General features: G+C 44.5%; 1 protein-coding gene and 1 long non-coding RNA gene across 2 annotated transcripts in view; one reads left to right on the top strand and one right to left on the bottom strand.

Moving 5' to 3' along the window:
- LOC309567501 (ABC-type organic anion transporter ABCA8-like) overlaps positions 1-14,798 on the top strand; it is a 134,635-nt gene that overhangs the window by 63,013 nt on the left and 56,824 nt on the right. The window contains exons 12-18 of the mRNA XM_082272887.1: positions 5,368-5,478; positions 7,319-7,494; positions 7,587-7,706; positions 9,325-9,463; positions 9,861-9,951; positions 11,794-11,933; positions 12,216-12,335. Of these exons, the coding sequence (XP_082129013.1) occupies positions 5,368-5,478; positions 7,319-7,494; positions 7,587-7,706; positions 9,325-9,463; positions 9,861-9,951; positions 11,794-11,933; positions 12,216-12,335 (897 nt within the window). The remainder of the gene's footprint in view (positions 1-5,367; positions 5,479-7,318; positions 7,495-7,586; positions 7,707-9,324; positions 9,464-9,860; positions 9,952-11,793; positions 11,934-12,215; positions 12,336-14,798) is intronic.
- On the bottom strand, positions 9,986-11,461 carry LOC309566414. The gene is made up of 3 exons (XR_014225874.1): positions 10,896-11,461; positions 10,774-10,820; positions 9,986-10,174 (listed from the first exon to the last, which is right to left on the bottom strand). It is a non-coding gene; the product is annotated as an uncharacterized lncRNA (long non-coding RNA).

Raw genomic sequence — 14,798 nt, 5'->3', positions numbered from 1 at the left:
TACTTTTCGAAATTGGACCTAAAAGGGGCATACAACTTAATTTGAATCCGTGAGGGGGATGAATGGAAGACAGCATTCAGAACCAGATACGGACTGTTCGAGTACCTCGTGATGCCATTTGGGTTGTGTAATGCTCCCGCAGCCTTCCAACGATTTATAAATGACATATTCAGAGACTTGCTTGATGTTTGTGTTGTAGTATATCTGGACGATATACTTATTTATTCTCATTCCTTATCTGAACACATAAAACATGTAAGACTTGTGTTGTCAAGACTACTTGCACATAACTTATATGTTAAATCAAAAAAATATTTATTTCATAAAGAGGAAGTACTATTCCTAGGATACATTATATCCAAAAATGGAATAAAAATGGACATGAGCAAAATATCCTGTATTCTAGATTGGCCTGTGCCAACATCTCGCAAAGCATTACAAAGATTCCTCGGATTCTCTAACTACTATAGAAAGTTCATCAAGAACTTCTCTGCTATTGTGAGACCTCTCACACAACTCACAAGTACAAAAAAACAATTCAAATGGTCAGAAGAAGCAAATGGAGCTTTCTGCTTGTTGAAATCAAGTTTTACTTCTGCTCCCATACTACGCCATCCAGACCCATCCCTTCAATATATCTTGGAGGTAGATGCGTCAAATATGGCAGTAGGAGCAGTTCTCTCACAACGACCAACAAACACTTTACCACTTCACCCAGTTGCTTTCTTCTCAAGGTCACTAAGCAGCCCCGAGGTGAATTACCCAGTGGGTGAAAAAGAGTTACTAGCCATAAAACTGGCATTAGAGAATTGGCGACACCTACTTGAGGGTACTCGATTGCCAATCCTTATATATACAGATCACAAAAACCGTCAATACCTTCAGACTAATAGAACTCTTTCCCACCGGCAGGTACGATGGTCATTATTTTTTTTGAGATTTAATTTTCTAGTGACCTATACACCTGCAGACAAAAATAAAAAAGCGGATGCGCTTTCACGATTAACCGAAGATAGCTACGCCGAGGTTCCCTCAGTTCCTATAATACCCTATGAACGTATTGTCGGTGTTGTCCGTTCCCTGAAGGAAGAGATTTTGCACAGCATAGGACTGGATTCACCTCCACCACAACTAAATGCTGATGCAGAAGGCTTCCTCTATTACAACGATAAACTATACATACCCCCTACTATGCGAACCAAGATCTTGGAATTGTCGCATGATGTACCCCTGGCTGGACATATGGGTATGACTAAAACATTCAATTTACTTACTAGGCAATTTTGGTGGCCTGACATGAAGACGACCATACAAAAGTTTGTTTCTTCTTGTGACATCTGTGCAAGGTCCAAAATTGACACTACAAAACCATTGGGTCTACTTTGTAGTTTACCAATACCCCAGGTTCCATGGGAAGTGGTGTCCTTAGACTTTATAGTAGAACTACCACCTTCCAAAGGATTCAACACCATTTTAGTGTCAGTGGACCATCTGACCAAGATGGCACATTTCATTCCCATCCGAAGACTACCTTCATCCAAGCAAACAGCGGAATTACTCGTGAAACATGTCTTTAAGTTACATGGTATTCCAAAAACACTTCTGTCTGACCGTGGTTCACAGTTTATCTCAAAGTTTTGGCAAGCTCTATGTCAGATACTACGAATAGAGCGAAAACTTACTTCTCCTTAACACCCTCAGACCAACGGACAGACAGAAAGAGTCAACCAGTGCATTGAGCAATATCTACGTTGCTATACTTCATATCTACAGGACGATTGGGTGGACCTCCTCCCGCTGGCGGAATTCGCCTATAACAACGCGACCCACAGCACTACTAAACAAAGTCCATTCTACTTAAACTATGGGTTTCATCCCACACTTCTTCCACCATGTATCTTGCCATCAAGTAATCCAGTGGCCTCTGATTATCTTACACAAATAAAGGATTCCCTGGGTTTACTCAACACCATCATCTCACATGCCCATAGCCAACAAAAGAGGTACTACGACCTTCGTAGAAAACCCTCTCCCCAATATGCCATTGAGGATCTTGTTTGGCTTTCTACAAAAAATTTGAGATTAAAGATCCCTAGTAAAAAACTTGGACCTCTATTCCTGGGACCTTTCCCAATAAAGAAGCTTATTGGAAAAGCTGCAGTACAACTCACATTACCAACAGACCTCAAGATACATCCCATCTTCCATGTGTCGCTACTAAAGCCCCATGTTCCTAACCAAGGAATAAGGCCTACCATCTCACCTCCACCTCCTGTACGAGTTGAAGGCGGAGAAGAATTTGAGATAAAGGAGATTCTGGATTCTCGTATCCATAGAAGAAGACTCCAATATCTAGTACGATGGAAGAACTATGGGCCCCAAGACGACACCTGGCTGGATACCTCCGATATACATGCCCCTAGACTGATTCGCAATTTCCACTCGAAATACCCGGAAAAAACAGTTCTAGAGGCCTTCCGGAGCCGGCCTTAAGGGGGGGGTACTGTAATGTTCTGGTACCTCTGGTACCCTTATTTCCACATTTCTCTCTTAATATTGCGTCCCATCTTGCTATCCAAATGGAACGCATACACCTTTAAGGGCAATGACATCATCGCTGAGCGCCGCTATGAGCGGCTATTTCAATCGCCGGCTTTCTCTCACTCATTGCTCGTTCAAACCGCATGTTGTCTTGTCTTGTCCTATGCTGCCGGAGCTTCAAGCTATTCCCTTTGCCTGAACAAGACCGGAACCTCGCTACCGATCCCGTATCTCGCTACCGGATAACTCCACTACTCTTGGACCTTGCTACTACTAACCCATCTAGTGATAAGTACCCCGCAGGGGATTCCTTCCTAAACCTAACTTTCACTATCATCTACTGCATACTAAAAGACTATTACTATCTAAGCTATTTCTATCATCTGCATAGATTGCTAGCTCTTGGGACTACCATCATCTACCATTGCACTAGGTTACTCTCTCTTGTATACTTCACCTGCTGTCCCCTACCATCTGTTACTATACATGATTGCTAAACCTATCTGCATACTATCATCACCTACCACTCTCCTGAATACTACTACTAAGTGCTCACCATTCTATCGCCTGTCTCTCACCTCTATACTATCATATACATTCTATCACTCCAGGAACATCATATTGAGTGTATGTATATTTGCATAAACAGGCTGTGCACGGTGATGAAGTCCTGAGAGTTGGATATGTTGTTCAACACATTCTCTACATGACTACTGAGTGTAATAATTCTGCAGCTGCAAATCCATTCACTAACAAAAAACGCAGGAGCGTTACAAATATATGTTGAATAGGCAACACGAGTAGTGCACCCTGAATCGTGTGCACTCGGGTAGGGAAGCTAGGAGACGCCGGCTTTCACGTGCATTCCAGTGAGGTGCTTCCAACTACCTGTCACGTGTCCTACATGCGATCCAAAATGACGCGTTTTCGTCATCAACGTAGGATGTCCTCAGATCTTCTTCACTGATGATCTGGAGCCATTAGGACAATTTAAAGTCTAAATGTGAATAGTTCTCTACTTCTCTACTAAACCCTGGGGGGAGAAAAACAAGGCATACACAGTTTATACATAATTTATTTAATGCGCGAGAGTCACCTATTTATATTTGGCTAAAAATATGCACTGTTACTAATGACACTGGCAGGGAAGGGGTTACCACCAGGGGCAATCAAAGGGTTAAATGTGTCTCTAGGGGTTGCTTTCTAACTGTGTGGGGGATGGGCTTGCTGCATGAACACAGGGACCTGTGTTCCTAAAAAATAGGAGGATCCCTGTGTTCATAACTGACAGAACAGCGGTCTGCTGTGTTTACAACAGCAGACCGCTGTTCTGTCTCCGCAGGGAGGGATCGCGGTTGCCCGGCGGCAATCTCTGCTGTAAACTCTAACGAGCAGGGCCCTCTAGTTCCTCCTGTTTTGAACTGTAGTGTAACTGTATTGTCTTCCCTCATATTGTAAAGCGCTGCGCAAACTGTTGGCGCTATATAAATCCTGTATAATAATAATAATAATAATAATAATTAGCTTCCCCTGTGCACAGGTAAGTAATTTCCCAGGACAGAGCCGACTTGCCGCAGTAAAACTATGGCGGCCAGTTGGCAAGCGGTTAAGGAATTTTTTTTTTTCTAAATTACTTTAACCGCTTCCGGACGGCCCACCGCATATATAGTGCAGCAGGGCCGCCCTCCTGTGAGAACCGACGTAGGGCTACGTTGGTCACGCGTTGGGAGCTAGGGGGCGAGCGCGCGCCACCGGCGGAGTGCTCCTGCCCCCACTCGGCAGCGGGGACTCTGATGTACGGGGCAGTCGGCTCCGATTGCCGCCAGCCACCCGCAATCGTTCCCCGCTGAGAGAGAAGGACGATCGGCTGTTGTAAACACAGTCAACCGTTCTTCTCTCTGGAATGATCACAGAGCTGCTGTAATCCTTCTATATAGGATCACAGGTCTCTATGGTCATTCCTCAAGCCCCCATACAGTTAGAATAACTCCCCTAGGCTCACATTTAACCCCTTGATCAACCACACTGTTAACCCCTTCCCTGTCAGTGTTATTAGTACAGTGACAGTGCATATTTTTAGCACTGATTACTGTAGTAATGTCATTGGTCCCCCCAAAAGTGTCAAAACTGTCAGTTAGGGGTCCGATCTGTCCGCCGCAATGTCGCAGTCCCGCTAAAAATCGCAGATCGCCGCCATTACTAGTAAAAAAAAAAAAAAAAACAATAAAAATGACATTAATCTTTCCCGTAGTTAGTAGACGCGATATGTTTTGCGCAAACCAATCAATTGCGATTTTTTTTTTTTTACCAAAAATATGTAGCAGAATACAAATTGGCCTAAAATATTAAAAAATTTAGATTTTTAAATTTTTTTTTTTTTGCGAATGTTTTATAGCAGAATGTGAAAAATATTTTTTTTTTTTTTTTTTTTTTTAGAATTGTCGCTCTTTTTTTATTTATAGCGCAAAAAATAAAAATTGCACAGGTGATCAAATACCACCAAAAGAAATCTCTATTTGTGGGGGAAAAAAAGATATCAATTTTATTTTGGTACAGCGTCGCACGACCGCACAATTGTCCATTAAAAAAAACGCAGTGCCGAATCACAAAATACGGCCTGGTCATTAGGGGGGTAAATTCCTCCGGTCCAGAAGTGGTTAGGAGTAAGTAAACCCAAAAAGTTGAGAAAAGATAAGTATACTTTCATACACAGATATCTTTTTTATGTAAAGAGACACAATGTTGCGTTCCACAGTGATGGTGGAATGTGTAATCCTTTATTGCGTAGCCATGCATTAATCATTGAAGTGTTTTACCCCCCCCCAGGACTGAATCTGGACATCTATGAGGGACAGATCACAGCGTTACTCGGTCACAGCGGAGCTGGAAAAACAACATTACTGAATATACTCAGCGGGATGTGCGGAGCCACTAGCGGTGAGATTTTCCTTTCGTTATAAGCCTTACCTGACTATATAAAAAATATATAGGCATGACCTCAGCAGTCTACATCCAAGGCTGAATTGCAGGTGATTACATGCGAGCCGCAACAATTAGCTGTGGGAGCCGTCAACTTTGAATGAGGCTTCCTCCCATAGCTAATCACTGCACCGCCTCCCAGAGGCTGACTGGCAACCTTCGGCCCAGGGGGGCAAGTACAAACCAGAGGCGCATGGTGCAGAAAATTGGCCCCACTCCCACTATCCCTCTCCCCGGCCTCCTCCTGACCCCCATTCCAGGCTGACGCTCCACTCCAGGTACTCTCTACTCATCGGCCAAATCCGGGTTCCTGACCTGGTCAGCAGGGGGCGGTTGGGGGGAGCTGGGACAGCTCGATCTGGGCTGGCCGGGGGAGGAGAGTGTCCAGTGGTGCATGGAACCAGCCTCTCCTCAGACACAGTTTACATCCATGCTGGGGGGGAGCCCTGTGCTCTGCCCTTGTCTTCATCCCCCACTTAGTAGGTCAGCAGTGGAGACTTTTTACTTCTCTTCACCAGGAATCCTTTAGGCATGTCTGTGGCAGAAGTGGTGCAGCCTTTTTATGGGGCATCAGAGCGCCCCGCAGTGCTGTATTTTGGCATAGGCCAACAAGGCCCAGGCCTAGGGCGGCACTTTGCAGGGGGGCAGCAAAATAGCTACCCCTGCCTCCATCTGAGACTCTTTTAGCCACTGGTTGCTAGAGCCACCTGCCATTTAGCAACCAGTGACGTCACACCTTCTCCCACCCCCTCTCTCTCTCCCATCTCCCTCTCTCTCCCATCCACTCTTCCTCTCTCTCCCACTCCCCTCTCTCTCTCCCAACCCCGCTCTCTCTCTCCCCACCCTCTCTCTTTCTCTCACCTCTCGCGCTCTCTCTCTCTATTCCCCCCCTCTCTCTCTCTCCCTACCCACTCCCTCTCTCCCTACCCCACTCCCTCTCTTTCACCCCCTCTCCCTCTCTAATCTCTCTCTCTCTCTCACCCCCTCTCTCTCTCTCTCTCTCTCTCTCTCTCTCTCTACAAAGGAGGGGGAGGGGGCACCCAATTTTAGTCTTGCCTAGGGCAGCTCAAAACCAAAATACATCACTGGCACCCGGGGGGGGGGGTGATTGCACCCCTGCCCCCTGGCCCAGTCCTCCCCTGCTGCCCCCCCCCACCCCAATAATCCCAACAAGGCTGGCTGATAGTCCTTATGGAGGAGGTTTTCCATTTGCCAAGTTTTTGCGGCTCTCCTAAGGATCCACTGGGTGGTGGACAAAGATATCTATACAAGGAGTCAAAGAAAACGAAGAGCGCACGGCCGCCCCAGCATAATATTGCTTTTATTGTAGACATACAGGAAACTTGGTATTATTGCACTCACATGATTACAAGTGATAGTGGGCGTATACAGTCTGTGATTCCTCCCTCCTCTCCTGGATCGCCACTTCAAGAAGTTTGGGGCTCAATTTCCTCCTCTAACAAACCTGCTGGCGGGATCCGGGTCCTCCTGGATAGAGCTCTGGTATACTCAATCAAGTGTGCCTGCGCCCGGGCCAGTCGACACTGCACATAGACGTCAGGGACTCCCGGAAGACAGTAGATGGTGGGGGGAAGAGATAGAAAGACCGGTACGCAACCAGGTAGGTTGCTATGACGATGCGTTTCAGAGGCATGGCCTCCTTTCCCATGGGTCCAATATGGGTACATGACTTCTAATCTGCTGATAGGACCATAACCAACCCCTGCAATACAGATGGAAGCTCAAATATACGTTTTGGTTGGGGGTGACCTTTACCATCATTTCTTCCTCATTTTAGGATCTGCCAACATCTATGACCATTCGCTATCAGACCTCAGTCTTCGTCAGGAGATCCAGAGAAAGATCGGCTTTTGCCCGCAGATCGATGTCAACTTTGAGCTTCTAACGGTGAAGGAGAACTTGGAGGTTTTTGCTCAGATTAAAGGAGTTCCTAGAAGTAAAGTGAAATCCGAGGTACAGACCAATGCAGATGTGCAGATATTCGTCAACAATAGACATCTTGGACTGGACAATTTGAGTTTTTGCTGATCAGATTTATTTTATAGGTAAAAAAAGTAATTTGTGACCTGGACATAGACAACATTCAAGACCTGAGAGCCAATAAACTGAGTGGAGGTCAGAGGAGGAAGCTGACCCTGGCGATTGCACTATTAGGAGACCCCGAGGTGATCTTCTCAGGAAGTATTTTTCGGCTTTCATTACAAAAATAAAAAATAGGTTGTGAGAACCAGCTTAAATGGTAGAGCATGAAAATGAAAAATAAACAAAGCATATCCTTCTATAGCGTGAACTTGCTTCTATCCAAAGCAGTATGATTTCTGTCTTCTCTCTCATTCCTCTGCTATCATTCAGGAGATGGACCTGGCCTCCCTTCAGCACACAGCAGGTGATTGACAGCCCCAGTTGTGCATGTTTCCCTATTAGGCTTTACAGAGGGGATGTGTCCATTCCCTCCACTCAGGTCTCAGATTACACTCAGTTCCCTGCTCTATGTTGTACATTGTATGAATTAGGTCCCTTCCTCCCGCCCTCTGGAGCTCAGTAAAGCTGTATAAAATGTGTTCTTTAGGAGGCTGTAGAGAAGAGAAGACTGCAGATAACCTCCATGTCTCTACGAAGCCTCTGGGCTCCAGGACCAAAACCGAGTTTTACCAACTTCTGAAGAAACATAAAATCCAGTTTCCCCTGTATGACATAAGCACCCTGGAGACCCTCAACCTGCCTGGATGAAAACCATGGGGGATAAAAAAAAAAAAAAGACACTGATAGGCGGCACTGATGGGCACTGATAGTCAGCACTGATGGGCAATAATGGGCACTGGTGGGCAGCACTGATAGATGGCAATGATGGGCACTGGTGGGCAGCACTGATAGATGGCAATGATGGACAGCACTGATGAGGAGGGCACTGAAAGGGTCCCTAAGCCCTGATTGGCATCCCTGGTGGCCATGGGTGGGCATCCCTGGTGGCCATGGGTGGGCAATCCCTGGTGGCTCTAGTGGCATCCCCAAGGGTCTGCACTGGTAATCAATGCTCTGATTACCAGCACAGCCCCCCCCCCCCCCCGTCAGGAGAGCCGCAGATCGGCTCTCCTCTACTCATGCCTGTCAGGCACAAACTGAGGTAAGCCGATCAACGGCACTACCTATTTACTATGTGACCAGCTGTGATTGGACACAGCTGGTCACATGGTAAAGAGCCTACGTCATAGGCTCTTTACCAAGATCGGAGATGCGGTGCGTCAGAGTGACACACCACCGATCGCCGCTCTGCGTGCCCCTGTGTCCTTCTGGACTTCATATGGCGGCCAGTCAGGATAGAGTAACCCCTTTCCGGCCGTCATTTTGCTATATGGTTTAAAAAATAAATAAAGTGGTTAGGGAAAGTACTGCATGGAGCTTTGGATCTTTGGACTAAATATGATCCTCAGCCCCATCTAGTGGCCATAATGTGGTATTTTCCTAAACTACTCTGTGTTTTTATGATGGAAACATTTGAGCTGTAGAGGAAATAGAAGAACATTTGTTTTTGTCCTGTTTGCACCTTTCGAATATACCAGCAGTTTTCTTGGATGAACAACCGTGCAAATTTTTTTTATAAATGGCATTTCTAACATCTTACATCTTATGGATCTTCATTTCTCTAAATAGATGAGTATTAAAATGAAAAATATATACAGAGAACATATATGGCTGTCTTTGAAGTCCTTCTTTCCTTGCTGGTATGCAACACAAATCTTCACAAATATCTCTTCTGTTTTTAAAACTTGCCTATCCTTTCAGATTCTTTTGCTGGATGAACCAACGGCTGGCCTTGACCCGTTCTCCAGGCACCGTGTATGGTCTATTCTCAAAGAACGCAAAGTTGGCCACGTCACCTTATTCAGCACGCAGTTCATGGACGAAGCCGACATCCTTGCTGGTGCGGTGCTCTAAGGTTTTGGTGTCCACATTCTGTTGTAATTTAAACCCTTTAGGGCCTCCAAAAAAACATTATTTTTAAATATGTGCCGAAGAGTACTCCTTTTCTATATAGACAGTAAATGGTCTGTGCCCAAATATTCTGAAGCCAATCAGTATGGTTGTATCTGCTGTAAAAGTTCACATGACCAAGCATTTTTTCTTTAAATTTGTGACCTTAGTTATTATTTGGATAGGGCTTCAGCAAAGGTTGGTTTTTCAAAGACAAATCTCTGTAACAAGATGCATCCAATTTAGTTTATCCCAACTCTCAGACTTGCTTGTCATGACATACAAAATCTTTTAACTTGTTGGAAAATCTTTCTTACTAAGGTCTTTATCTTCTATTTCGGTTCCAGACCGTAAAGCTGTGCTCTCCAGCGGGAGGCTGAAATGCGTTGGTAGTTCTTTTTTCCTAAAGCGAAAATGGGGCATTGGCTATCACTTGAGGTGAGCATGGAGACCCAAACCTGCATGTAATGCTTTGAGACTTGCAGAAGATGTAGTTGGTGCACTAAGCATAGGATTCACCAAAAAATTCCTCTAACATCTAGACTGTGGTGCAAACACAAAGGGTCTCATACTTGAAATTTCAAGGAAGGTTTAAGGTTCACCAAGCAACTTCTCTAACATTTAGGCTGAGGAGCAAACGCAAAGGGTCTCATACCTGAACCTTCAAGGAAGGGTTAGGATTCTTCAAACAACTGCTCTATCATCTAGACCAGCCCTTCTAAACCTTTTCAATACAGAGGAACCCTTGAAATAATTTCCTGGTCTCTGGGAACCCCTGCTAAAATCGAAAATTCTACAACTCATGACACATTAGTGTGACAGTCAGTGGGAAGAGTGCTATTTACTCTTGTCATCATTGGGAAGAATTACCCCCCTTACAGATAGCTAAAAGGAACAATGGTGTCATTGGGAACTTATCTGAGAGGCAGAAATTGCTCATTTCTCAAAGAACCCCTAGCAACTTCAGGAGGAACCCTGGTTGGGAAACCCTGATCTAGACCCCGTGGTTTCTTATGCAAAGGGATTCATACCTAAACTACATGGAAGGGTTAGGGTTCACTAACAACTCCTTTAACATCTATATATAAAGTGTTTCTGTATAGGCCACAGAAAAAAAGAGGGTTAATTAGCCAGCCCTAAAATACTCAAATCCACACAGGCACAGACATAGACTCCACGATATAAATTACTCCTAAAAACCACTTTATATCCTTTAACATCTACACTATGGTGCAAACACAAATGGTCTCATACCTGAACCTTCAAGAAGGGTAAGGATTCACCAATCAACTCCTCTACCATTTAGACTATGGTGCCAACACAAACAGTCCCATACCTGAACCTTCAAGAATGATTAGGATTCCCCAAACTTTTCCTCTAACATCTAGACTGTGGTGCAAACACGAAGGGTCTCATACTTTACATTTCAAGGAAGGGTTAAGGTTTACCAGACAACTCCTCTAACACCTAGACTTTAGCACTTTGACAAAGAGCATCATACCTAAACTACACGGAAGGGTTAGGATTCACCAAACAATTCCTCTAACAGTTAGGCTGTGGTGCCAACACAAAGGGTCTCATACCTGAACCTTCAAGGAAGGGTTAGGATTCACTAAACAACTCCTCTAACATCTACTGTGGTGCCAACACAAAGGGCTTCATACAGGAACACACATGGGAGGTTAAGGATTCACTAAACAACTCCTTGAACATCTAGACTGTGGTGCTAACACAAAGGGCTCCCTACCAGGACCTTCAAGGAAGGGTTAGGATTCACCAAACGACTCCTCCACCATCTAGATTGTAGTGCTAACACAAAGAGCCTCATGCCTGAACCATCAAGGAAAGGTTAGGATTCACAAAACGACTCCTCTTAACATCTGGACTGTGTTGCAAACACAACAAAGCCTCATACCTGAACAATCAAGGAAGCTTTAGTTCTCTGAAGTCACCAGGTCCCATACTACACTACAAGTATAGAGAACCAAGCCTAGTTGGGTTTATGAAAATGTAGAAACTTCAATGCTGTGGGTTAATGTAACGAATACAGGGAAAATAAAACTTTTTGGTTATTTCAGCATATACTACCCAGCCACCAATGTTGTGTCATTAAACCGTAATCTCTGGTATAGCAGGTGGCCCTTTCTAAGTCTAACATACATTTGCAGCTTCAAAGGAATTTTAGTTAGGCCCGTATGAAGAAACCATATCCCTCAAAAGTGTGGAGAGTGTTTTAGTGATTAAATTTGACTGATAACTTTGTCTTTTTGGGGTAATCAGGATGCAGGTGACCCCATCATGTGACACAGAGGTCATCGCATCCCTCATAAAGCAGCACGTCTCCAACGCCAAACTCAGCACACAGAATGTGGAGGATTTGACGTTCACCCTACCATTCCTGAGTATGGATGCCTTTCCAGGTATGGGGATCATGTCATGGTCTGCAGGGCATAAAATGGAAGTCTGTTGGGCATTCATTTGTAGTGGATTTATAAAATAACAGGGAAAGGAAGCAGGGAGTGTACAGACCAGACGCATCGAGCTAAGGATACCGCAAAGTTTCTGACATATTTATAAGATCCATATGTCAGAAAAGACAGCATGAAGTTAAATGTAACTCACTGAATACATTAACCACCTCCTGTCCTTTCCACTTCTATATCCTGAAGTTCTCCTTTAACATTGAACTGTTTTCTTTGCAGCTTTGTTCTCTGAGCTGGAGGGACATGTGGGACGAGACATTGTAAGTTACGGAGTCTCTGTTACTACACTGGATGATGTGTTCCTGAAACTGGAAGGAGAGGCTGAGATTGAAAAAGGAGGTGGGTGACGTTTATACAATCTGGCAGTTCTAATGTCTGAAATTCTGCAAACTTTTACCAATTCATAGATGCAGTGATCATCCCTACTTTACCAACTTGCAAAATATACGCCAAACCTGGAAATTAGGGCCTTAAAAAGTCTCTGCCTGACCCAAGATGGCTGCTAGAGTCACATGGGACAGCAGCATCCAATGGATTAGCTTCCCCAGTGACCCAGGAAACCATAGAGGGACCATGTTCCTCTTGACTCCCTCTCCAGCTGCAGTGTCACTGCAGAAGTGTGCCACCTGCAGTAGAGAAAGTAGACTGCACCTGCCTACAGCCCCCCTGCCCCTTTACCAGGTGCTGTCCTCTGCATCAACATAAAATGGAAACAACAATAACAATGGTAATAGATGCACAATCAAATTATGGGTAGGCAGAACAATAAACAATTCAAACAGCATAGTCAGAAGGAGCGCCGCCTCTCTTGATTCCCTGTAGTCACTTGGCAAAGGCTCAGCTGCAGACAGTGACTCCGAAGCTTCAAGATACAAGGTACAATGTGTCAAGGACTTGCAATAGTGTTTGGCAGCTTACCTGCTCCTTCATGCCTGCATTAGAGGCCAGACTGTACTTCTGGCTCCTTTTTATCATCTCTCCTCCCTGGTCGGCCCCACCCCAGGCCATTCCAGGAAGTCTATATTAACCAGCGCACTGCAGGTCTGCTTTGCTGTTCAACAGTGCTTGTTAGTTGTGTTCCTGTCTGCTGTGTGCTTGATCTACCTTTCTGTGTACCGACTTTGGCTTGTCTCTGACTATTCCTGTTTGCCTGTTACCCTGACCTTCGGGTTGTCCCTTGGTTACCCTCGTCTGCCTGTTGCCCCGACCTCGGCTTACCCATCACTATCCCTTGTGTCCTGAGTGGCTGCTTCCCCTCTCTCCCTACAGAGCGTGACCCGGGGGACCCCAGGGATCGCAACCTGGGTCCAGCTGCAGTCAAGTCCATCCTCACCACTAGAGGCTCTGCTGAACACCTGCTGGGTCTTAGACTCTGTGCCCTGGGGAATCTTGGGCTCACGTTCCTGTCCATCCACAGCAGTCAGCCTTTAAGTTCACTACCTTACGCTGCACCCCTGCCTCCAACAGGGTGCAGTTGTCACCTGGCTGCAGGGGACCTGACACAATGCATGTCTTATATTTTCTCTTCACCTGAGTCCAAGGTTGAATCTTCAGTTGAGTCAGTAAGTCTGTGGTACTGGATGGTGTGGATGGGCATTCCTGGCAGCCAACTCCATTGTCACCAGGCTCAGGACTATGAGAAGCCAAAGACTCAAGCACCACCTGCACTAGAGAAAGTAGACTGCACCTGTCTATAAGCTGAAGATGAAGTTACCAGCTCACTGGATTTCTGGCAGGGTGAACAGATTTGGTTTGCACTTATAAAACAGATTAAAAAAACACTTTCAATGGTATATTTTATTTACCAAACCAAAAGGAGCCAAATAAGAGAGGTTCGCTGTTGGAGATAACATGCTCTTTAACTACATTCCAAGGCTGAGCTTGAGGTCAGAATTGCTACCAACAGGGTGTAGCATTGCCCTCGTAGGGCTTGCTGTGTGATGACTTCTTGGGTCTCCATCTGATTACCTGCAGTCACTAGGGGATTTTTCACACATCCATCCTTACTTCCAGTTGCTCGTTACTGAATAAACAATCCAGGGGATTTGGTTTTTGGTATTTATTATGGAGCTTGGATGGGAGAAGAGAATAAGGGGATACTCCAAATTTAACTATTCACAGTAGATAAGGACAACTCTCACTTGGCCCCACCAGGTTACTTGTGGAAGCAGTCACACTGCTTTAACCATACTGCCACTTGTATGGAAGAATTAAGTACTTTTGCTTTCCTTATCAATCCCAGCCGTATAAACCATAGAAGATTTTTCTCTAAAAAGCTGATTTTTGTTTTTATACATTTTTATTAATATCAGATTTAGCGCATATTAGCAATTTTAGTCTCCCGTTTTGCATAGCTTATTCTCGCTCCATCTGCAGTGGAGTGAATGTCGGCTGCGCAATTCGCAGACAATTGTGGTCTGATTATATAGAATACTTCCCTATGGTTTATGATATACCTGAGAAAAGGTAATCTTGCTTTATTTTTACTTTCATCATTTAGCTAAATATCACATTGTATTTATCGTTTTAAGTTTGTATTTTATGTAGAGTTATCTTTTTGTGTCATCTCACGTTTAATCATTTATTGTGAATACATGTCTTGTGAATAAATATTCTTATATATGCCCTACTGTAGACTGTTTTCACTAAGATTGGTATATGCTTTTAAAAAGAAATGAAACAATTAAAAATAATTTGTTACATATTGATTTGTGGAAATAAGTTGAGATTCTCCTACCTTACAGATCTTTGCTTATTTACATAAATAGACCCTGTTATATTCAGAGCAGTATAAATATTATG

This window comes from Pelophylax lessonae, assembly GCF_965119305.1.
Source record: "Pelophylax lessonae genome assembly, chromosome: 11".
NCBI classification, from domain to species: Eukaryota; Metazoa; Chordata; class Amphibia; order Anura; family Ranidae; genus Pelophylax; species Pelophylax lessonae.
Note: the sequence above shows the minus strand (reverse complement) of the source record. Positions and strands in the feature narration are given on the sequence as shown.